The 25,972-nt window shown below is 41.6% G+C and overlaps 1 protein-coding gene across 2 annotated transcripts in view; it reads right to left on the reverse strand.

Annotated features, from left to right (window-relative positions):
- MICAL3 (microtubule associated monooxygenase, calponin and LIM domain containing 3) overlaps positions 1-25,972 on the reverse strand; it is a 167,793-nt gene that overhangs the window by 93,447 nt on the left and 48,374 nt on the right. For both annotated transcript variants that reach the window (XM_071551272.1, XM_071551273.1), the window contains exons 2-14: positions 15,793-16,160; positions 11,181-11,388; positions 9,546-9,662; positions 8,739-8,840; positions 8,018-8,173; positions 7,404-7,504; positions 6,588-6,845; positions 5,878-5,993; positions 4,500-4,626; positions 3,956-4,049; positions 2,696-2,843; positions 1,229-1,425; positions 43-155 (exon numbers count right to left, since the gene is read on the reverse strand). In XM_071551272.1, coding sequence (XP_071407373.1) covers positions 43-155; positions 1,229-1,425; positions 2,696-2,843; positions 3,956-4,049; positions 4,500-4,626; positions 5,878-5,993; positions 6,588-6,845; positions 7,404-7,504; positions 8,018-8,173; positions 8,739-8,840; positions 9,546-9,662; positions 11,181-11,388; positions 15,793-16,056 — 2,001 coding nt within the window. In that variant the 5' untranslated portion in view covers positions 16,057-16,160. The remainder of the gene's footprint in view (positions 1-42; positions 156-1,228; positions 1,426-2,695; positions 2,844-3,955; positions 4,050-4,499; positions 4,627-5,877; positions 5,994-6,587; positions 6,846-7,403; positions 7,505-8,017; positions 8,174-8,738; positions 8,841-9,545; positions 9,663-11,180; positions 11,389-15,792; positions 16,161-25,972) is intronic.

The following is a 25,972-nucleotide window of genomic DNA, read 5'->3' on the forward strand; positions in this document are numbered from 1 at the left end:
CAGCTGACAGACATCAGTGTTCCCAAGCCTGTGCATGGTTACCTTGGGGGTGCGTTTCCGAGAGATGCTTTGTCCCAGTTTACTGAGGAAGGAGATTGGTGACTTGGTGCTGGCAATTAGGGCAGCTTTCTCCTCTGCATTCAGGTCCAGACTATCTGTTAGGAAAAACAAGGGAATGTCATGGAGTTTTCTTCTGTGGTGCTGTTAAGTAAATACACAACTGAAGGACTCACTGATTTTTTTAATCATAGAATCATAGAATAGATTGGGTTGGAAAAGACCTCTGAGATCATCAAGTCCAACCCTTGGTCCAACTCCAGTCCCTTTACCAGATCAGGGCACTCAGTGCCATGGCCAATCTCAGTTTAAAAACCTCCAGGGATGGTGAATCCACCACCTCTCTGGGCAGCCCATTCCAATGCCTGATTACTCTCTCTGTAAATTCTCTGTACAAAATGATGGCAATGTCTAGAATTAATACCTGTCTCAGCTACTCTTCTTTTTCATTTTGCCCAAATCAATTCACCTTTCAGGGTTTATAACAACCCAGAATACATGCTGTGTTTGTTTACTCTATTTACTTTTATATTTAATGAGCATCATGATCATCAGTGCTCCTAAAAAGAGCTCAGAGTTTTAGAAATAATACCTGACACATACTGTATTTTAAAAGGCTATTAAAACCACTTTTTATCTCCAACAAATATAGTACACTTGAATCATCAGTAATAAAGAGTGAGCTGTAACAACATTATTAATATTTAAAGGCTGGCCATATTGATTTGGGTTAGGCAATTACATCTTTCGGTTCTAATAAAAGGTATTTTGTTCCTCATTGGCCTGAAGTTTAGTCTTACCATTCATGGATGGTAAATAGGTATAAAGCTCAGCCAGTGTTTTGAAATTACCTACTAAACAACTACAATCAAGACATCTCACCGTAGCTAAGACAAACAACCTCCTAACAACAGTAAGAAAGGAAAAAACTGATCTAGTAGTGCTGAAATGAGTTTAGGATTTTTGAGGACATTGTTGTGTATTACATCCTTTTTCTGCTTCTGATGCTGTTAACATGGTCTTTATCAGCACCAGTGAGAAGTCAACTTTTTGCAACATAAAGGCAGTGAGTGGCCAGTATGAGCTCATAGAGCAGCAGCACGAAGGCAACTGACGCACACACATTCACCCTCAGTGTCTTTAAATCCGAGCAGTGCCCCAAACTCCTTACCACTAGAGGGGATGGTGTCTTTGAACATCTCATAGAACTGTGTGAGGTACATCACCATCGATAGCTTATCTGGCTCTCCCACAGATGCCATTTCCTTTCCAGTCATAATGGGACATATTCCAAACTCTTTTTCAGCGATGTCAAAGGCCAGTTGGTTATTCCTCTCCACATCGTGCTCATCCAAAGAATCAAAGTCTCTGCAAGGGGCAAAAAGAGGCCATGCACTGAATCATGTAGAAACCAGACTTCTGAAAGAACTCAGGGATCCATCTCTCTTCTTTTTTCCTCCTTGAAATCTCTCAAATTTATCTGCCAGCAACTACTTCATGCTATTTAATTAGCGAATTTTAGCTCAAATGTATTCTTTTTGTGTTTTTTTTCCTCCTCCTACAAGCCTAGATATTCCTTGGTGAGAAGTATTTTTCTATGAAGCACATCTTCACTTGTTCCTTTGCTGGAAGATTGTACTGTTTTCCCCTTTATAAACTCTTCTGTGTGCTTAGAACTAAATTAATCTCCACTTTTTGTCCCATTTTTTTCTTGACTGAACAATACTTCAGACCTGTTGCCTTTTTCCAAAATTTATAGAACTATATAAAAGCTATGTAAAAAGCTATAGCTTGTAGAGAATTACATAAACCATTTTAAAAGCTATTTGAATCTCCACAAGTTATAGGGCTGTTAAACAGAGTAGCTCAGGTTAACCCAAGTACACCAGTACAGAAGTAATCCATAGCACATGGAAGGAACAACCACACAATTTTTCAGCATTCTTTACACTGGATTATGTCTTTAAATAGAGCTCTAGCATTTACTTTCTCTAATGTCCCGTTGGGAAGTTGAAGACATTTCAGATTTCAATTAAGTACCAGAGTCTTCGTTACTGTTACTTATTCCAGCCAATGTTTTCCCATTCCAGAATCTAGGCCCTGTTTTACCAAATGTATCGATGCAAGGGGACACCTCTCCCATTCACCCAACCAACATGTCAGTGTACACACAGTAACAACATCTCTATGTAGGCGGTGGGTCACTACTTCCAAAAAGAGCAGCCTAAAAAGTCTTTAAAAAGAACTGCCATTCAACAGAAAGTTTATAAAGAACTGTGTAGATACTTGTTCGTGAGAAATTTAACTGAATCTGTGAACTATTCCTCACTCACTTTACACACCAAAAAATCTGTCAGTCAATAATGCTTTCCAGTCAGAACCAATCTGAAGTTTAATTCTGCCAAATCATCCAGAAGGGAAAATGACAACACATTTATCTTCAAAGTCATCAGGCTGTCATGACCTTCCACTCTGCTAGTGAACCACTTACGTTAGTTTCTATCAATAAGTTTAATTGAATTCATTTCAATCCATTTCTTTGTAAGTCACAAATGCATTGCCTCAATCTCCATATTATTAGTTCCAAATACCACTCATGTTCTGCTCCTCCCAGTTATCTGAAGCAGCAGTTACTCACATTAAGTCTGGGCGATATCTGTGGATAATGGCACACAAAGCTAAGCCACTTTTCCATGACATTGTGAGATCTGTCACATTAACACCAGCATATCCATCAGTCTGCCTCTGGCACCAACTGAGCAATTTACTGGAGCGAGCTACAGACTCTGTGGGGAAAACAACAACAACAAAAAAATCACTTTTTAAAATAGAAATGCACATCTCACAAATTCTATATACTACACAAAATCCATGAATCAACAAGCAAAAGCTTGATGTAAATAACTAGCTCCTTCTACAATGGGTAATGGAGGACAGGATTCTTGTTTTAAAAAAATAATACTATCATATCTATTTTACATCCAAGAAAGGATTTTTAATTCGCTAAAAAGTAATTATCTAAGTTGTAACTTGCCAGACTTTTCACCCTACCCTTTGTAAAAGAGCCCCAGGAAATATAAAACAGTTGCAAAAACTTGTTAAGCATGATCTTAAGGACACTGAGTAGCACAATGCTCTCTAAAGCCTAGATATACTATTACTAGTGGAAGAACTACAAATGTACTTCTGTAACTACTTTTTTCCCTCGAAAACTTTCCTTTAAAAGCACTGACCTGTTTGGACCTTGTCTTACAGCAAGATCTGAGGAGATTACAGCCTAAAGGGACATGGCTGCAGGGCAAGGAGCAAAGACTACACAGCTATTCATCAGTGAAAGGAAGGCTTAGCAGGGAAGAGCCACTCAGAGTCCCCAAACACTGTCTGGACACCCAAGACAAGCCTTGCTGAAGGAAAAGTTTGACATATCCCTCAGGGCAGAGACAGATACTGAAATACTTATCACAAAGCTTTCAGAGTAATGCAAGCAAAGTGAGATTTCATTTGGTTAAGAGATGAGCTTTAGAAAAGGAATGTACAAACGTGAAAGCCTGCACAAGAATTACCTTCCATTATGTTTGTAAGCGACTCAGTTTAGGCCTCTGCACTCAAAGCAAGGGCATTGTTAGAGATAAAGGAGATGGAAATGCCTGTATAAGCAAATATGCTTAGAAATTTAACAGCATTATAAGGCAAGGGAAATTAGGCAAACAAAAATGTATTTACATGCTAATGGAAACTTGAAAAACGGGAAACTCAGACTGTTGACGAAACAATTGGTGGGTACATCTTCCAAACCAAGAGACTGATTAAATTCTACTCTACAGCTCCGTTGTTCTATAATTCCTGCACTGATCCAGCTCCAGAATACCAAAAGGAATAAAACAGCAGCCAGGCCTACCATTTCGAGTCAGCTTTGGTGTCCTGGAGTTCACAAAGTTCTCTATTTCCAGGTGAATGTCTTTCAAGTCTCCTGTATTATACAAGTGGCGTACCTAAAATAACAAAAGTTTCAAATGACCAACAGGCCATGCACTCAAGATCCACACAGAAACAGGCAGGGGACAATCAGGAGCCATCTCAAGGCACAGGAAGACAAGTACACTTATGTAGCAGAAGTCAGAAGAGCAAGGATCAGTCCATCAGGACTGAACTGCTCAGTGGGTACCAAATGGCACGGACAGACTGCTAGACCAGATTATGACACAAAAAATGCACATGCCCACACACAAACATGAATCTATAGACTGCCTGTATCATTACAGCATGGTTACAACCAGCAAAACAAAAAATTCCTAAAAAGGAATTTGTTAAAGTATAGAGGTCTACTGCTCCCATGTTATACACACCTCAGGTCACTCTCTGTTCCCAAAACATCAGCAGAACCTCCCCTGAGGGAAGACAATGCAGAGTACAAGCATCAGAAGCACCACTGGTGCAGTTACCTGCTGTGGCCGCAGGAAGTTGACGTTGATGTTGGGATACCGCGTGGCAGGATCGATGCTGTAATGGCTGAAGTTCTTACTCACATTCTCAGGGGTGGTCTGAGGCAGCAGCCTGTAAATGCTTTCCCTTGGGAAAATAACATAAAAAAGAAGTCTGGGGTTTTGTTTTGATTGATTTGTTTGTTTTAGGTTTTGTGGTGGTTTTGGTTCTTTGTGTTTGTTTTGGTTGGTTTTGTGGGTTTTGGTTTTTTTGTTTGTTTTGTTGTGTTTTTCTTAAAGACATGCCTCAGTACTACTACAGCTAAGTAAACTCTGGAGAGATAAACATTCAAATCAGAAATCTAACCACTTCAGACACTGCATAGCTAAGAGACAGTATAAGCATATGAAAATCTGCAATTTAATACAGCTCCTGAAATCAAAAGGATGGAAGAAAACAATGCACTAAACATAACTGAAAGGGTTTCCCAGGACAATAAAGACAATGAGACATCACAGGGGCTCAGGAAGAGCCCCAACAAAGGGATTGGACACTTGCCCTGTGAGGAGAGGGCCAAGGGAACTGGGTTTGTTCAGCACGTAGAAGAGAAGGCTCAGGGAAGATCTTACTGCTGTCTGCAAATGGCTAATGGAAAGGTGATGGAAGTCTGGCTCCACCTGCAACATTATTAGCCTCACCATTTTTTTAAAAAATTCAAACAAATGGAGTTTGTATTGTGCCATTAGCTACAGTTGCTTAAGTTTAAAATAGGCTGTGTACTGGCTGTTGCTTTCAGTTATTCCATTTTTTAATTACCTAAGTTCTGATCTCTAAGAGATCACCTTGAGTCACCAAAGAACCACTCAGCCAAAAATGATAAAAATATCCAGAATTCAGTACTTCAAAGAAACACAAGATGTTGTTTGGCTTATATGAAACAAAGTGGCCAGCTTAGGAGAACATGGAAAAGAGCAGGTCATAGATTCCTCAAAAGGAAATAAAAAATATTCACAAGATAATGGGGGATGGCAAGAAGTTCTTTATCTGGTACTTTCAGGGCACCCACTTCTTCATCTGTTTGCTATTGCAAGGTTGGTGACAGCAAGTTGGGCTCACTTTCTCCATTCACTATCCATAAGCACCAATAAACAATTTGTCATCTAATCTTTTAAAACTAGAACCAAGAATAGCTGCAACATTTTTTATTCCTCTATATACATCAGTTTATCAGCTCCTTAGGAAGTTTTTTTCTTCAATTATACCCTCAAGCATCGTCTAAAAACAGTGAGAGTGTATTTCCCATTCTGTCTATATATCTGTACTAGAAGAAACTGAAATGAACGATGAGACATTGGAGGGTTGGATTAGAACTGTAAATGTATCAGTTTTCTCTATTACCTCTCAGCAAGAACTTCCAAAGGACTTGCACCGAGCGACCAACTTCGTACCATCCAAGCAGAGTCCATTGCAGCCAAAAATCCCCTGGCTATTCCAGTTCCCATTGGCCAAAATGGCTAATACAGTTTACAAAAAAAAAGAAAAAAAATGCAGAGAAAGGAAAAGCATCAATTAGGGAAAATTTTAAAGAAGTATCAAGTATGTATTCAGACACTAATCTGTTGGGAAATTAGAGCTCAGTAATTAGCTAAAAGCTCCATTCCTGCTGGGTTAGAGGAAACCAGATGTATAGTGCACAGCTCAAGAGCTCTCCCAAAGCCAGTGCCCCTCTATTTCCAACAATTCATAGCCTGGAGTGCCTTAATAGCTTCTCTTCAAGACTGTACTTTTTAACCAACTACAAAATGCTAATTATTAGCAGGCCTACAGTAGATCGGTGGAGTTGACTTGTCCCAACAAGAAGCAGATGGAATAGACACAACTTCAGAAAAAGCTCTGCACACATTTTCTTAAGCAAGATCATTACCTGCAAAGTATTCTGTTTTCCCAACACTCCTACCCTTCCTTCCAACCTCCCACTTTCTTCTATAACAAACAGCAGCTTTCCCCACAGTGACTCTCTCACAGGCAGTGCCTATTTCAGTGATGGGCACCACAGCCTGTGCTTGTGCTTCCATTTAGCTTTACACAGGGTAAGTTAAACCACCAACCTCTAAGAGACTGTCCCCAACCAGCGCCACGAGCAGCTGGTGGCCGTTCTGCTCCCGCACCAGGGCCGCGTTCTCCGACGCATACATGCACGTGAAGTCGAACATGGCCACGTCTGGCTGCCCATAGTGATTGATGGCGAAGTCCAGCGATGGCAGCTGCTGATTGGTGGAGAAGTCAGCTGCCTCTCTGGCGTAGTTCAGCAGAGCCTCCTGGTCCACATTTTCCCGTGAGAGCAATACCTCTGTGTCAGCATGATCCTGCCAAAAACAGAAAAGTGCCATGGTCAAATACACAAGTTTATTTTCAGATTGGTACATACAGCAGTTGGCATTAAAATTCTGACAAATCCACTGATACAGGTTTGTCCTCTAATTTCTTTCGTTCCTATTTGTGTTTATGCTTCTCAGAGAAAATCTATAAATCTTCTATTGCAAACAGTAATCAGTTCTGCTTGTATTTCTGACTGTCAGAGGGCTGAGAAACTTTTTAGCATTTTTCATTCCCATAAAATGAGGGAAGCTCAACTAAGCTACCAAATGTTCTTTCAGCATATTTTATCTTAGCATGAACAAAACTCCCAACTCTACAAAGGGATACAAATTTGGAAAGGACAAGTTTTGTAACGCTTTTCTCATGGCTTAAAATACTTGAGAAGGGCATTAACTGCCCTTTAGAACACAATTGCATTTGTGTTCTAAAACACAACTGTATAAACACATTATGTGGTGGATGAAAAGCATGTTTCCCTTCTTTCACCATACCAAATGGAAACTGTCACAAAAATTTTAGAGAATACAGGAGAAGTGAATACCCACATGCCGTATCACTCCTTTTTCCAGCAAGCTCTGTTTTTTGGCAGTCATGACAAAGTAGTGTGTATCATCTTTGTAGTAGACAATGTTCTCCAAGTCAATGCCTTGTGACAGGACAAAAGAAACAGTAGTGAAGGAACAAGTTATGAGTTATGTGCAACACTAGGGCTCTATCAGAAGGAAGTAAATTGAAACTGCATGGACAGAAAGCCTCAGAGACACAATGCCAAGCAACTTTCCCCCATGCTTTCAACAACTTTAAAAATCTGAATCTTCAACAAAACCACAAGCAGCACATTTCACCTGCATAAAGCCACCTCTGCTGAAAAAATACATCTGTCATCACTAATGTTTGCATTCAGAATTCAGTTTCTTCCCATTTAGGGCTCAGATTTCCTGAAAACAGTAAGTTCTCCACTTCTGAACAAAAATGACACACATCTGCTTTGCACAGCAGAACAGCTGTAAAAACAGGGAAGGCAGACTTCAGAGACAGCAACGACTGGCTTCCCTTGCACAAGATGTTCATTCATTGATTAAACATGACATCAGAGCTACAAGGTTGTATCAATAAAGACAAACAGTTTTCACTGGAAATCTGTTAACTGCTGGCAAACCTGTGGCTTCTCGTAGATCCTGGAAGAACTTCTGGTTGAATATGAAGGCCACACCGCTGATCTCTTCTACTTTGGCTTCAGCTGTGGTGTTGCGGTTGATGAAGTTTGCTGTGATCGCAATCGCGAGTTTGCCACGGAACTCTTTCCGGCGAAACCCTGCAGGAAGGATAAACCAGCAACACTGAAGAACAGAGCACACCTTCAGAGAAGGCTCAGCGTGCCCCAGACAGGTGGCCTCACAAGATAAAGAGAGAGAAGGGATCTGATGAATTACAAACTCCTCCAGAGAGGAAGCAACAATTGCTTCATCAGAAAAATAAATGCTGTTGTTTAGGGGGAAGGTCCCCCCTCGGCTCATCTCTTTTCTCAAAACTGCCATTTGCACAAAAAATATTAATATGGGATTCTTTACTATACAGAATAATGTTAAACACCTCACTTCATACACACAAAAGTAAGAGCTACAATGCTACTCAACTAAAGAAAAAATGTAAGAAAAACTTTCTAGACTAAAAAAAATTAATTTTTTGTGAGTGTATAGGAAGAGAAAAAACACAACTCAGATGGCTTTGATACAAATAGATGTTTAAAAGTACTTTTAATCTCCCTTTCACTAGTCAAGTGTCTTTCCAGATGCTGACTGGCATGTTAAAGGGCATTTTTGTTCTAACAAATTTAAGCATAAGTTCTATTTGAAAGCGAATTATGGACACAACATTACCTTCTAAGGTGTTCCTCCTGCCGTCCCCTCCAATGATTACTTCAAACTCATACTCAGACACTGGATGGGTTTTGGGGTGGACCAACGCACGCCAACCTATTCCTGTTGATAAACTCTGGGTTAATGACGGTATAAAGAGCAATCATAATACAACAAATAAATAAAACCATTTCTTACTATCCATAATCCCTTCATCACACGGTCAGTTAAGGAACCCTCCAGGATAGACGCATTGTTGACAGAGCTATTCCTGAACTGTGCAGCCACTCCATGTGAACCAGAGGCAGACACAGCTCCAGGATAACTCCCCTGACTATTTCCTTAAAGGGCCACTAAAACCTTCATGGCTTCACTAAACTACCTATGCAATTAATAAAAGGCTGAAAAACAAGTAAGTCACCACTGCCTGTGGTGATCAGAGAACAGGTTTCACACTAAAACTAGAAGCATAATAAGGGTCATTCACTGATATAAATATCCTCAGTGAATGCAAAGAAAGGCGTTGTTTCAAAACGTTATTTTGTAAGTCTAACAGGCTTCAATATTTTAGAATTATGATCTACCATGTCTTGGTCTATTTACTATCATGTAGTACTGGCAGGCAGTGACTTTGTTTCATAACTCGTTTGGATTTGTCACTGCAAATCCACTGCAAATCCTACTGCAAATCCAAGCAAAAATGGATTAATAATTATTCTTACTAATAGAGCATGAGGAAAGGACTTAACGTCATAAGCAGGGTTAAGGAGTTGGTGTATCCTACCACAACCTTTCCCATTCTCTACCACCCATTTCAATGCTACTTGCTTTCATTCTCCTGGTCCTCTGGAGGGTAAACAAGCCCCCGAAATTCCACATTGACATGGATCTCTATTCCCAAGATCAAGGCAACCTTCAAAAGGATAAGCTGGAGCTGACGGATACCTGCAAAGAAGCAAATGTTAAAGAAAGTGAAGAAAAAGAAAAGAGCCCAAGTGCCTGTGTGTGTCTGTGTCACGTAACTGATAAACTGATTTAAAGGCCAGCTGCTACTTTCTTTTCCCCCACTGTGTTCCCAGCACTTCTCAGCACTCGTGTGCAATGTCACAGCACACCAAGAAACTTCTACATGGCTGAAAACCCAATCCTTTTCAAAGAATGAAAAGTAAGGAGATTTTTGGTGTTCCAGTCCCCAAATCATCAACAAAGGAAACAATCAGAACACGAAGTGCAGGAGAAGGAGGGAAGGCAGCAAAGCAGGACTGCCCTTGTCACAGATGGCAATGAGCCACTGGGTCAGCCTGGCTGTAATACTGACCTGCACCTTCCTCCCAACACCCTGGGGCTGGTGAGGGCACAGGAAGTTCCTCACCACCTCCCTCCTCTTCAGATAACATTGGCAGGGAGGATAAAATGACAGCGTGTAAACTCAACTAATCTGAAGGAAAACGCTTTACTGCCATTTCAAAATCCTCCACCTAAACACTAAATTTCAGCTGTGCTGATGTACAAAAGAAGACAACACGCAAAAAGTACCAAAAGAATAAATATGACAAAAAATTGTAAGGAAAAAGCAATCTGCAAGACTGAAGTTCTGAAGATCTTCCAGTACCGTTCAGTGCTGAATAAAAAATGCGGAGACCAAAGACTGGAGAGCAAAACCTGGCTCTGCCACGTACAGTAAATTTTGGGGGTGAAAAAAAAATAAAATTAATTCCTGATGCACCAAAGCATTCAGTTTTCAAAGGAGATTGGTTTCTCAGAATTTGAGAATCATCAAAATTATTCTGAATTTTAAGACACAAATCTCTATTTAATCAAAACTTATTCACAGACCAACAGTGCTCTTTTACATATCTTTATCACTTCCAAAAATTAACAAAGCCAAAATTGTTCCTCCTTTATCCAGACTGACATTCACAAGAATATTCAAAACGATTCAATAATTTTTCTTTTTCACAAGTTGTTCACAATGCTCAAGACAAACAGAATAACGTGGCAGCTGCAGGAATGTATCAGCAAAAATAGAAAAATTATCCATCAAAAAGAAAAAAAAAGTTTGAACCTTTTGTGCACTTTTCAGTGTAGGAAGAAGATATGCCTTGGGAATGTGTAAAAGATTCTCTCTCTCTCTCTCCCCCTCCCTTCCCCTCTCTCTCCATCCCTCTCCCTCCCTCTCCCTCCCTCCCTCTCTCCCTCGCTCCCTCCCTCTCCCCCCCCCCTCTCTATCTCTCTCTTGCTCTCCCTCTCTCTATATATAGCCTGTGTGTTCATGTCATGACAATGTACTTCTCTCCCATCCAGCTCTAGTCCCCAATGCACGATGCAAAGGTAATGCTGAATTTTACCATAAGAATTTGAAAGCAGTGATTGGTGTAGGCTGAATGTTAAGTACCCCACCCCTCACCTCCTTCTCCCCAGTGAAGAACAAGAGCTGCTGTGCCCAGCAGCTGCTGTACTTACTGATGTGGTCTATGGATCCTGCACAGAACTTGCCATAGAACTTTTTGGCGCCCAGACCCCTCAGGTCGTGTATGGTGAACGGCCACAAATGCAGCACGTTATTGCGGGAAAAGGCATCCCTCTTTTCTATGACCACCACCTTGGCTCCCAGGAACGACAGGTCGATGGCAGTACGAAGGCCACAGGGTCCAGCCCCAATTATCAGACACTGCAAAACAACCAGCACAGGGTAACTGTGGAGTCCTAAGAGGAAACAGGTATCTTTGTCACAGCTTCCAAGCACCCCACAGCTCTTGGGAGTAAGTGCTCTTTGTCTGCAACATCAGCTGAAATTTCAGATCACTCTTCTATTGTTATCTGCCAAGTTCTGCCACTGACATGGTAAAAGCACCAACCACAACCTAAAAATAAAGCATATTCCAGAGCAGTGAGAAGTCTTAGGAAGCAGGCAAGTAAAGGGCCTGTGTGCAACCCTTGTTCTAAGAAATGCTGCCATGGTGGGCTCTCCAAGCTATGTGAGTACCTGGGGAACAGCAATATTTCTGAAGGCTTCTCCCTCCTCCATTTCATAACTTTTTATTTTCGTAAAAGCAATGACAAGTTTTCCTCTCATCTTCCAAGGCCTGAGCTGGCCTTTCTTAAGAATATCTTCAGTAACACAGCAACAGTTACAGCAGATAAACACGTGAGGTGCTAATGTTTCTATAAATATCATCATTTAGCCTAACACTGTCTGTGTTACTCCAAGTCAGAGCATTCTAACTTATCCCTACCTTGGTGCTTCTACTGCTGCAGCAAAGGAAACTTCAGGGAAGTAAACAACGTAAATACGAGTTGTGTGACTAGACAACTTTTATCAAAATACATTTTTCTCCAGTTCAACCTTTGCCATATCAAAGGTCTTTCACCTTCTCATACCTTTTTCCACTGCACTCACAAACATTATCAAATGCCAATAAACAACCTGAGAATGAAAATATGTGCATGTCTGGTGTTGACTTTCTACTTTCGCAGAAATGAAAGACCAAAATTTCTTTTATGATTAAAAGCCAAGATAGCCAGCTGATAATTCTTACCCGCAGAAACCGAGGTCCACAGCGAAAGCCACTGTTGGTGACTTCACTTAAACACAGTACACAGTCCATTTTGTCATATCGTTATTGCACTTTGATTTCTATCAAGTATAAACCATATCCCCAGAATAAAGAGCAGTCACAAAGGTGACTGCTGCTGCCACTTGGTTATTTTCCAGATCCTTACATATCCTTATGGCTGGACAACTAAGCTCCTTGGGAAATTCTCAAGTATGCCAGAACTTAAGCAGAACCCAATAATCTGATAAACAGCCTATCCCAAAGTAAAACAGTGTTTGTTGGTCAGTTCCATCTGGTAATTTTTACAGGCTGCCACATTCTCACCACATTCACTGGGGCACAAATTCTGCAATAACACGAACCTGGCAAATATAAAGCCTGAATGATGAAAAATCAGTACAACTTACACCAGTGATGACACAATAACCGACATGCAAATTCAAAATAAGACTACTATGTAAGATAAGCAGTCACATAAATCTGAGGGCAGAGATCCAAGTCTGGAGGAAAGGGAAGGGAATACATAACACCACTGCCTCTTTAGTAGCTCCAGGAACCTGGACACATCTGGGACAAAAGGCAAGCCCAACCCATGCACTAATAAATTCCTGAATAGATTTGTATACTGAATAGATGGCTGTATTGTAATTTCTTAAAAGGGATACTCAATTAGGACCTAATATATTCTTCCAATTTTATATTGTTTTATTTGTGGATAAGTAACTCTCAAATAGCATTTGGTCTTTCTTTAAACTTTAAAGAAAATCAGCTGAGTGTATAATATTTATCCAAGCAATAATTTTGCTTGGCTGACAAACTACAGTCTTGAAAGCGCCTGGATTCAATAAACAGCAAGAATACAAGTGAGTTGGGTGACTTTTATTCTTTGGTAACTTTCCACATATGAAATAGTTACGATGAGTACACAGTAGCAAAGGAATTGTACTAAAATCAGACTATTCAAACTCAGGCCTACATAATCAAATTATAAAACAATTGCCTCCAATTTTGTCAAAGAAACCTTTTTGTTGTTGTTGTTCTTTGTAACTTTCCCCCTGCCCAACAGAAGGATGTGGTTAACAACATCTAGGTTATGTTGAAGCAATTAATGGTCAAAATTGTCTTTTTTTTTTAACATCACAAAACCATTAAATTATATTGTTATAAAACATAACAAGATTTAAGAACGATTAAAAATAGAAGAAAAGATTATTTTTTACCTCTAACGCTTCTCTCAGTTACAGATCTCTTGTACAAACCCACCTGCTGATACTCCCTCAGACCACAGTAACCACACGAGATGCCAAGAACAGACAAACACAGGCAGCTACTGTTGCTCCTTCTCCCCCTTCCCCTCAATGACTCCAAGCAATTCCTGCAACTCCCTGCACTGGAGCTGTCTCACCCCTCAGAAACACTTCTTGCTCAAGATCTTTCAGGCAGATTATATTGAGTTTCCAGTAACAACACCATGGCAATGGAACATGAAAGGCAAACTGAAATCCTGTATTCTCTGTATAACCAATGAAGAGAGAGCACCATTTGTAACTGTTTACATTTGAACAGCCCATCACAGCTTTCATGAACTCTCATTATCTGAATTCTGGTAAACCAGGACACTGGCCATGTGCACAAAGTGCCCAGCTCCAGGCACAGCATCTCGTCCCTCGCCAATTATCAAACTGCAAATTAAGAGCTATGCCATAGAAGATGAGAACGTCAGAACCCGTGTATGTTCCAAGGGTACAACAGCCAAACTTTCTAAAGAAATGACCAACTTCTGTTCTGACAACATGAGTAAACCCCTAAACTTTATTTTAAATTCTATCATCTCCACATGCCCACTTAAATTTCTGTATCTTTCAATCAGTGGTTTGCAAATTACATTAAACACTGGGAATAAAAAACTAAGTGAATTAGGGAACTTCAAATCAGATATGATTCAGTTCTCAAAAGGCTTCTGATTGGAACAGTTATGATTATCTCTTAGGAATTACATATAAACATTTAATAGCAGATACTACTAGAATAGGAAACAAGCAATTAATAGAAACATACACGAAAATATAAAAAGAATATATCCAATTTTTTTAAAACTACATTTCACTTTCTCCAAGCTACGAGTGTAACTACTCAAAATGCTGTGAATCCCCGATCCAATCCCGTGTTTCTGGGTAGGGGCAAAGGCATGTGCCATCTTTAATTTATTAAAGGCAGTTGGCTACATGTATTTCATCAAAGCACATCCTTGTCAGATTTTTTTAAGACAGTACCCCTCTCCATCTTCAGATACTCTTTCAGAGCACTGTCTGAAGGACTTCCCTCATTTCTCTCACTACCAACTTCCCATGGGGCCTCCCCGTTGTCTTTTGTGTGACAGTCCCTCTGCAAACTGCCTTTGCATCACCTCGTTCACAGACACTGGTTCCATCAGCTGTCAGTGCTCCTGATTTACAGAACCTCCCCAACTCAAGGGTTGGCTACTTTTTGTCCAAGCTAAAATCTCTGCCTTTCTGACATTTCCTTATGGCTCCCTAGTTGTCAATTCAAGCCCAACACAAGCAAATGAAGCTCTAAACATTTATTCTTCCAATTAAAATATTTTCTTTTCTCAAAAGGTGAATATTCAAAAGCAGCAGCAGCACCTGTTGTTCTCAGTAAAGGAGGGCAGAATCTCCTTTTAATTTTATAATACTCTGCACGGTTTGTGTTTTTTAAAAAAGGAAGAATGCCTGATTAGTTGCAAAACCAACATATTCTATTCAGTTTTTGATATAAACAACTGCTTTCAGTAAGAACAAAACAAAGCAATAAGTCCAACCAGGGTGCAGCACCTTCATGGTGGTTCCCAATAATTCAGGTTTTTAAAAAATTGGTCTGTGTGTGTATGTAAAAGCAGGAATTTCTGCAGTAAATACTACACATACCAACCTTTTAAAAGGAATTGGTATGAGTTTCCACAGCACTTTTTTTCTTCTTTGAATCTAGAACATAAATTATCGTTTTCAAAGTAATGGGAAATAGGATATTTTGCCAAATTGGCAGGAAAGTTTATTTTTCTTGAGAGAGTCAGAATTTTCTAAGTAAAACTGGAAATTTCCAAACATGCATATTTTGTATCCAGACTCCAATGGCACGTCTCTGCTACTGACTAGTAAAAAATGCAAAATAAATTCTACCAAGATTAAAAGTTTACCAATTAATTTCCTAAGCCACCTACAGCACTGATGCCACAAACATGTCCAACACAGGAACTTGCAGGCTGCTTCTCCTGAATAAATGACAAATATTCAGGTGGGCAGTCAAATCTCACAGTGGCAACTGAATTGTTAATTGCTGGTCAAATGCTAAGCAATTGTGTCTATATTGGAAATATGTGTGTGAGAACATTCCTGGGTCTTCCCCAGCCTCAGAGTTGCCATCAGGCAAACATCTTCTTACATCCAGACATTGTTATTGTGTGTTCCAGAGACCAGCTGGGCAATAGTTGTTTCCACCATGGTGACCACATCTCTTACCTTCGTGTTGGCGCACGCTTTCCCCTTCTTGTAGTCCTTGTGGCTGCCCCTTTTATCCAATTTGGCCCATAAGGCTTTGGCTTTCCAGTAATTGAGCTTGGATTTGAGTTTGTGATAGAAGGAACGATAGTCCTTCGGCTTGAGTTCTAAGTAGTCACAGAGCTCTTGGAAAGCCTTGAGAGTCCCCTTGCAGGTGGAAGCCTGGACAAATCTGTCGAAGAGAACATGGGCCTGGTTCACCTTCTCGTTCTTGCTCTCCTCCATGCTTCACACTGCCCTGGGGGGCAGCTCTTCTCTGCTGCTCTGCCAGACTTCCTGATGTTGCTCTGCTGAGCCACTTTCACCTCTGGCTTACGGGCATCCTCAACCTACAAGATAAAAGGAAGAAAACGTAACTGAGCTTGCTCTTTCCTTCTCTTTCCAAAATTTTGTCTAAGCCTGCAGAACTGAGAGTCCAGATTCTCAGTCACTAATAATGCACCAGTCCTAAGTAAGGCAACTGATTGATGTCTGGAGGATTTCTGACTCAGCTGACTAAAGCAGAGCCTTCCAAAGCTCACTGAGCCTCACTGCAGACAGCAGCAAATATCACCTCTGCTAAAGCAAAAACCACTTCAACCTGAGACAGTCCCTTGAAAGTTGAATCAAAACTCATTTCACATGAACAGCAGACAAGCCACAAGTAAACTGGCAGATGTTACAGGATGTCTGGAAGAGGGCAGAGGATGCAGAACAAAAGATGCAGATCCACTGATGGCACAGTTACTGTGTAACAGCACAGGAATGGTTATGTGCTGGTCCTAAAGACACTACTACCACAAAGTACTTCAAGAGCTGGTACTGCATCAGTAAAATAAACTCTGGTTCCTTCACTTTGCTTGCGATAAACAGAAAAGAGGAGAGAGGATGGCATAGCACCAGCTGATAAAGTATCCTTGCAAATGCTACTTTTTGTACAGTGATGGCTACTGTGATCCTAAAAGGAAGTCAAACCTGCTAGGACCAATCAATGGCCTAAGAAAATATGTCAAGACTGAAAATAAAGCCTGTCTGTGTTGCATCAAGCGCCACAAACATTTCCCTCACCTAAAGCCTGTGCATGTATTTCTGTCAGTAAGTGCGCAGCTCAGGAGTGAATCTTGGCTGTGCATGATCCTTGTAAGATTCTCACACTAATTCCTCTGTTCTGTGGTTTTTAACTTCTTTTGATATGCAGGGCCATACAAAATTTTAGGTAGTTGGGGTCTAGTTTAATCTGCTAAGGCAGATTAATCTGCTAAGGCAGATTAAACACACTCTCCTGAGCTCTGCCTTTCTGGGATCCCTCAGAAGCAGCCCACAGACCTACAGAATTAATTGTTTGGATCACAGCGAGAGATTTTGTTTAAAGAGTAGGTATTTTCTCTTCTTCTCCCTCTTTCTTTTATAAATAACGAACCTTTTTCTTCCTTTTATACATAATACTAAGCACATACATAGACTAGATCACGCTGCTCTCTAAGAAAGAACAGCTTCTGTTTGCCTTCAGGTGGGAAAGCAGCATGGGAACTTTGGAAGTGAAAGCCCTTCTGAGGTGCTTTTTGTCCTTTGTTTTTTTGCAAAGGGCATTAAGGTAAAAAAGGAAATATGTGGCCTTGGATAAAACTTTTTAGATTCTCACCAGCTCTTTTCCTGCTTCCAGCAGACAGAAAGACAAGTCAAACATTACAGCTCATGTCTCTTCCCCTCCTGCAGGACAGCTCTGCAGCAGCTTATTTGGGCACTCCTGCTTTTTATCCTAACATGGTATTTATTGCTCACGTTTAGAAATAGCAAAGGAGACCTGAACACCTTTACATACAGCCACAAACTGTAGTTCTGTTTTAAAAAATTTCCTACAGAAGCCCCAGTAAAACAATGGGTTATATCACAGAATGCGATTCTAACTTTATTAGGACAACTGTCTCAGAGGACTCCAGCACACATGAAGTTGTTTTTCAACTGGCCATGTCCGTATCAGTACTGCTCACTAAGATGGATGGAACTGCCTTCCTTATTTTTAATCTTAACTTCACTGTTGAGAAGCTGGAAACGTGTTCCAGGCTGGCGCCTCAGGGAAGTCACTGCATTATGGCAGTCTGTCACACAATCACAGCACGGTTTAGACTGGAAGGCACCTCAAAATCATGTAGTTCCAACCCCCCTGCCATGGGCAGGGACACCTTCCAATAGACCAGGTTGTCCAGAGCCCCATCCAACCTGGCCTTGAACACTTCCAGGGATGGAGCACCCACTACTTCTCTGGCCAACCTGTTCCAGTGCCTCAGCACCCTCACAGGGAGAATTTCTTCCTAATATCCGATCTAAACCTGCCCTCTTACAATTTGAATCCACCTCTCTTGTCTTATCACTACGTGCCCTTGTGAAAAGTCCCCCTCCAGCTCTCTGATAGCCCAGTTAGGTACTGAAAGCCTGTGTCTCCTCTTGCCTTATCAAGAATAATATTATGATGAACTCCAACGAAACACCTCTAACACTGAAGCAGTTTCAGTGTGTCTGTGTAATACAATCACAATAACATATCAACAGCATAAAGTCACATGTCTCATTAACCAGCACAACCTTTCATGCTCAATACTATTTCTTATCCCCCCACTTCCTGCACCCCACTCTACCACCCAAACACTCCCTTTACAGCAGCACTTCGGATGATTGAGACTTCTTAAAAAGCAATAAAAGTTACATGACCTGAATTAAACAGAGTCACAATTTAGGCCTTTTAGTCCACAGTCCACTGCTGATGATATCCAGATGTAAGGACAGCATAAGGATCATTTCTTATTCTTCCTTCTCCTGTATTTTTCACCAAAGCAGTGAGACAGCACTGGTTCTGCACTGCTCAGGGAGATCCCAAAGTTAAAACCCATCTTATTTTCATTCTAGGAACTTACTGCTTTGTGTTCAAGGTTGGCCAAGCCAGGAGACGAACCTGCAGAAAGCAGGTCATTTTAGCCAGCACATCCCGAGGGGCACGTCAGCACAGCAGCTCAGCCGACATACCGCTCCACACGGGCTGGGAAGTCAGTTATGCCCACAGGTCAAACACCGAGGCTTCAGTCAGCACTGCAAGTCACTCCCTAGAACTCTGCATTCCTAATGTAAACACCCAAAGCCCTTGGAACCTGCCAGCAACATGTCAGAGAACATGGAAATTACAGAAGGAAAGCAAGGGCAGGCAGGAACTATTTGCCAGGTTTCCAGGGTATCTGTATGCCCTGCTGGCTGTTCTGCAAGTCTGCAGTATCTTGCATGATTTGTCTGGAGGCAGCTGATTGCTGACTCAGAAGCTCTGTGAATTCCTTGGCTGCGGCGTTGGGCGAGAAAGACAAAGGCCGTGGAAAAACGCAGGCAGGAACAGGGTTTGTGTTGCTATTTACAATAATAGCATGAGGTTGTCACTGACTCACAGCTGAAAGTACACTCGGGATCTCCAGCACTTGCCCAGGACAAAACAAACCAATGAAAAACAGGCGCAGGCAGTGAGTAATTCCAGGTGGTAGTTCCTTCCCACAGTCACCACGGATGCAGGAATATGAATATTTCACCAAATGTGTACACAAGAAAGAAACCCCAGTGCCCTATTTCTGCCACAAGGTAGGAGTTAAGAGGAGACTGTGCAGACGCTACACAGAATGAATTTGGTTGTACAAACTGAAGTGCTGCCCCAAGTGTTGCAAACGCAGCGCTCACATATTCCAGGCAAATAAACACCCACTGTAGGAGTCACCACCCCCCTCTACATTTTCCATTCTAACTTTGCTAAAAGTGCTCATTCAAATAATGACTTGAGCCTGGAAAAAAATAAAATATTACAGGAATGTATTTTTCAGCAATCTTCTCCTGTTGGTTTTTTCACCCCATCAGGAACTATTGAGTTAATTCCATCTATATTCACTGCTTGTCCTGTCTAGCCTAAAACAGGGTTGAATGAAACATTTGCCAAAGTAGCTGCCCAGCTGCACTTCAGAATGCTGAGTTTCTTCGATCACAATGTAAGTGCTTTCTTACATTTGGGTTATTTCACAGCCAGGCAAACACCACAGAGGCACCCTGGGCAGGCAGATCTCTGAGAAAGCAGGGATCAAGAAGCTGCAGGAGCATCATACAGAATCTGAAAGCAATCATAAAATTAACGAGCCCTCCAATAGCCCCAATTTCCACTGATTTCATCCTTTCCCTAAAATTTCCAGTTCCCCAGCAACATTCCCTATGCCCTTGTCTCCCTACAATGGCCCCTCAGCTTCTGCCTCGGCAAGACAGCAACACGCTCTGGAGACTCCGAGATCCCTGCAGTGCCCAGGGGACCGGGACACCAACTTGGCTGCCCAAAGCCTAAACACAGATTATTGTTAAACTTATGCTGCAGACAGAGGGGACACCTATTTATGTCTCTCCTCCACCCAGCCTCCAGTTTGCCTGTAGGAAAGCAACTACCTTTGAGACTGTTTCCCCTCATCAAATCTGGATGAAATTGTCCCAGAGTTATTAAGGATGAACTGAAAAGCAGATGGACAAACAGCTCAATCCCTCAAGCCTCCCTCCTTTAGGAAACCACACTAAAAATCTTCATTCCAACAAATGAAAAAGCTCTGTTTTCATTTCCAGGATTTAATTTACTTTACTTTTAGCTAAAACTGAAGAAGTGGACTTTGCTACAATATGTCCAAGAGTTTCCAAGTGATCACAGGTATCAAGAAGTGCAGCTTCAGGGCAGTGGTAAGACCATGGAACAAATGGCAAAAAAGGATAATTTTGACAAGAAACGCTAAAGCCAAAACTGGCAACTATTTTAGCTTTATATTATGCAGACAAAGAATGGGAAGGCAGGAGGGCAGAGGCGTGGTTGCCATTGTTTGCAGCTTCCCTTTTATACCAGATGGAAAAGGGGCATTCCAGCACTGTCCACAGTGTGTTTTGAGACATTATTTAAATCTGCTCCCGTTCATGAAAGTCAAGACTCAAGCAAATATGCTGTCTAAAAGATGTTTGTGTTTTACCAGACTCATCAAACCTACTTTGGTGGACTTCTGCCCCCCCACATGGGAGTGAGTCTTTTGAGTATTCACCTCTGTCCTGCTTATCCTCCCTCCCAAGCTAAGCCAAAAGTGGGAGAAAGAGAAACCAAAAATGAACTTGGTTGCAGATACAAGAACTCGTTCTTAGCACATAAACAAACAGCTCTTAGAATTCTCATGTCATGAAAAACTCAACCCAGTAATGATTTGAGAAGAGACGCAAATTATATCCAAGAACATGGAAACATACAAATACAGAGGCACTTACAGGAATTATTTTGGTTTCCAAGTTCATATCAAGGTACAGAAGAAAAATGTGTATGCTGCTTATTACCAACCATTTCTTAAGCGCCACAACATGACTACTGAAAGCATCTGACCTACAAAATACAACCTTTTATCTACATGAATTCAAAAATCACACTTTGCTGCTGCTCTGCCATATGTGACTCTTTGAGCACAGCAGTCCGCAGACTGAATGAACACAAAATAAAGAAAAAGACCAAGAAACAGATCCCCTCTCTTCCCTGGAAGAAAAAAAATAAGAAAGGAAATTACACTAGGGAAGAGGTAAGTGTCCCCTTATAGGATAAGGGAATAACAGTGGGCAATCTGGGTAGGTGTCAAACTGCAAGACAAGCTTCAAGAAGAGTTAATAGTTTAACTGCCTGACACTGCCACGTCCAAGGGAGATCCCTCACCTCACATCTCGACACTGGGTGACAGTGACCAAGGCAGTGATCCCTTCTCACCAGCACCAACTCACGAGCTGTGTTTGGGAAGTTGGGAACATTCTTATGCCTTTGAACTGCCACTGTGCTGTGAAGGACCACATGGTACTCTACATGCACACCACAATAACATTTATTTCTGAAAACAAACACGCTCTTATTCCAATGTTAAAAAGTGCCACATCTCATTGGAATCAGAACTCCCACAGCAAACTTTATGGAGCGTGGCCATTAACACAGCAAGACACACGAGCCACACTTCCCTTCCCAGGCCTCCCCAAACCAACACATGGCAGCAAAGGCTCCATTTGTCACCTCGGTGGTGAAAGCCACGCAGCTCCCACAAATCCCCTGGAGAAAGCACAAGTCCCCAGAACACAAATCCATCTGTTTCAGTACAGGGAGCCCTGAGCCCACAAGAATTTCCAACACCCCCCAGAGCTGTGGTCAGTCAGGGCAGGGGCGTTTCCATGAGCCACACACCCACTTGAAGGCAGGGGTACAGTCACTTCCACACAGTGCAGGTGACTTCACTACCAGGTTCAAACACTCCACCATTTAACAAAGCAAGGAGGTTGGATGTCAGTCCCCCATCTGAAGTGCTTTGAAGCTGTTCCTGATGTTACAATTCAACACAGAAAGCCATACTAAAGTTTGTTTCCACCCAGTTTTACGAGCTGGACTTTCCCAGAATTCTGCAAACACTACCTAATAACCCAAGCAAAACTCCCAGTTAAAACAAAAAAGAGCCTCTCAGAAATGACTGGAATGACACTTTAACAAAACTTTATGACTTCAAACATGGATAAAATAAGTCAGTCACCTTAGCACAGCCACACATACCAGCTTTTGACACCATATGGAACATGGATCCATTCCTTTTCCCAAGCCAACATGCTACGTATGCCACAAGAAACATCAGTTTTCAAAAAGGCTTTACTGAACATAAGAGAACAAGAAAATTAGAAATTCTGAGCAGAACTAAGGCTGGAGGCTGCAAACACACTGTAACAACCTCTGCATCCCAGAGAGCCAAGTCCTCTGAGGCCTCCACACTCTGCCAGAGCACTGACCACCCCAAGCCATTCCATGACACAGGGAGAAAACAAATTAGACTGTATTCGTATTTAGAAGAAAAAAAATCTCATAAAAGAAATTCTCTAATGAAACTCATATGAACACATTTGTAAAAATTTACACAAGTGAAGGCTTCAATCCATTAGAACCTGGTACCAAAACACAGACTGCAGTGACCAGAAAAGTCATCAAAAAGCAGGAAAGACACAGGAACAAAGAGACAGAACCACATGACCTGCAAGAGACAAAAGGAATAAAAGTACCATTCTTTAATGAGCACATAAAATGGTTCATGAGATCTGAAGAATTAAAATGTCTAGCAGCTAATGTATGTAGTACGTGCTTGGTTTCTACTCTATGTGGACTTGTCTACATTTAGGTACTTCAGTTTTCCTTTTTATTACCTAATTCTCCCTTACACAGGTCAAATTACTGATCACTTAGAATCACGGGGTCCAGACTAGGCTGAATTTACCAAAGCCACCTTGATTTGGGTCATCAAGAGAAACAGCACCTCAGAAGCAAGTTCAAAGGCTGGTCAATTGTGCCAGCATTTATTTTATCACAGCAGATGGTTGCCTGGGCTTTTAACTTCAAGGCTCACTCCTCAGTGGTTTGGCAAATCCAGACCCTCACAAAACAAAGAACAAATATTCCAGTTACAGACATTAAAAATGAACATTGGAAAGCAAGTTTTATTTGTGCTGCTTCCAACATTCAGCTGTTATGGGTGTGGAAAAGAGGCAGGCACTTCCTCAAGGGAAGTGGTGGAGGACAAGGGAGTTAGAAAACAGGATTAAACGATTCCTAATTCTGCCCTTCACACACAGTGAACTTGGAACGGCATCACAGATCGAGTGCACTGCACAGAGTAGTTCAAACATTACTTAACAAATGTATAACCTTTTTCTGTGGATCAAGACTGAATATAGAAAGCAGAAGTTAAAAATTTTGGAATCTTTTTCCTACTACAGATCTTGCAAGAATCTTTTGGGACCCACGAAATCTCAGTAAACAGACATTGGAATAAATGAGTTATAAAGATCTCTCCAATCCTCAAACCACTTCATTTTGAGACTGCTGTACTTTAAAAGCAAAACAAATCCCAAGCTTTATTCTAGAACAAGTCCAGGAAGGGCTTGGGACCATGATACAACTTGTGGGTGCAACCTCAGCCTTTATAATTATGAGGTAAATACACACACAGAGCTCAAAAAAACACCAAAAAAAATTGTACCTAAAATGCAGCCTTCGAGAGTTGCCACCTCATTTCCTTTAACAAGAAAAGTCCAACCAGGAACAGCCTTTCAAAATCTCATGTGTAGTGAGGACCAGCCTCTTGTCCCTGTTAATCTATTCCCACCCCACATCCCAGCTATCCCATGCATGGCTGACAAACCCCCAGCCCACCAGCAGGCTGACCCCCTCGAGTCAAGGCCTCACTGCTGCCAATGAAAATCCCACAGTGTGTTTATTCCCGTTCATGGGTGTGCCCAGATAGTGTAACTCAAACACTCCCCCCAGCCCTCCTTTCTCCTTCAGAGTTCGTGCTGTGCAGTCTCTCCATACATCTCAAATCAGAAATAGCAACAAACTCGCCCCAGGTTCTGTCAGGCTGTTTCCTGATGCCCCACAGGCACGTACTGTCCTCCCATGCTGGTCACTAGCTGAGACCACGATGGAGAATTAAGCAATTTCATTTCATGTTGCAGAGGCAGAGAATGGCACACCTGAGCCAGAGCACTCCTGACTGAGTAGAGTCTGACCAGGGCACAAAGCAGGACTGGGAAGGAGCCAAAAGGAGCCAGTCATGGTCAGATCAATGCAGAGTGACACCTCAGATCATGGTAGATCTCATTTGGCACTGTTAAGGCTCGGGGCTTCTGGGTAACAGAAAAGATACTGAATGTGCTCAATGGACATAATGCTAAATCCAAATTTGTTAGATCACAGAAAGAAAAAACATAGGCCACAATCATCCTACAACTTTTATTTCATAAATTCATAATTGGATCATTTAGTTGAGGTCTGTTCCACAGGTCCCACAAAACTCCTCTATGACCTCTCCCAGCTCCCATTCCTGCAGACATGACTTTATTCTCAGAGGGGAAAAAAATAAACCTCTCTCTTGGCCTTTCCTTCAACACTCTCTTGCTGTGCCTTACATTTTGGAGTTCTTAATTTGACCATATCTTAAACTTAGTTTAGTATTAACCCATAATAAATTTACTCATCTAAATCTTTCCAAGATAAGAATACCCACCCTTTGCACTCTGGCATGCTCCACAATGCTCAGTAAAAATAACTACTTTAAAAAGCAAAGCAAAATCCAACCCTTAGCAACTAACAAACTGTGAGACAACTGATCAAGTCTAGCAGTTTCATGAAAATGCATCTATATTACACAATCTGGTGTGTCTAATGCTTCCCATCATTCATTTCCCTCACAGATTCAAGGAAAGCTTTTCCCAGGAAACAGGAATCTATTGTAAGCAAATAACCTGTTCAGCATTTTGGCTGAGCTTTGACAGACAGAATAAAGTGGTACAAAATATACCAAAACCTTGAAAAGTAATCCTGACTGTAGGCAGAGGATGGTGGAACCAAAACTCACAATATCAAACGCGCCCCTCTGGGTATCCCTTAATACCAGCTGCACATGTTGTTACGTAAGTTAAAAATAGTAACCAGGCAGCCCCTTCCCTCCTTGGCCGGATATTTGACTCCCGGTAAAGGCTGAAGGAGTTTCAATTGGCCAGACAGCGATTCCCGAACCCAGAGCAGATGACTCTCTCAGCAAACACCACGCCAAGCTCAGCGCCTCAGGCAAATGAAAACCTGTTAGGAAATCAGTCACAGGAAAGAGGTGGAGGTGGGTTTGTGCTTTACTCTCCTCTCCCCGAGGCTCTGGCAAGCAGCTTCTGAAAAAGATGGCAGTCATCACTTCCAGAGGCAACATCACCAGCCTGCTCAAATACAGCTGCACTGGTGGGGACATGAAAAGACTTGGTATGAATTCGTCAGAGATTTAATCCAACACAAGTGTAAGGATGACATTCAGCAGAATTTGTTCCTAGCAGCAAGGACACATAAAAGCTTCTCTCTTTGCATTTCATCCTCAAGTAGTTTTCTGTCTAGTCCTTTTAACTGCATCCTTCTTTGAACAAAAGCAATTCATCTGCAAGGAAACCTGGGGTCTGAGGCAGATATTCTCAGCTGAACCCCCAGCTATCTGCCAGAGAAAGTTGCTCTGTGAAGGGGCCACGAGCATCCCCCTTCTCTTCAGGCAGGTCTGAGAGCCCCCACCAAGAGACCAAA

This window comes from Pithys albifrons, chromosome 3, assembly GCF_047495875.1.
Source record: "Pithys albifrons albifrons isolate INPA30051 chromosome 3, PitAlb_v1, whole genome shotgun sequence".
Classification (NCBI taxonomy): Eukaryota; Metazoa; Chordata; class Aves; order Passeriformes; family Thamnophilidae; genus Pithys; species Pithys albifrons.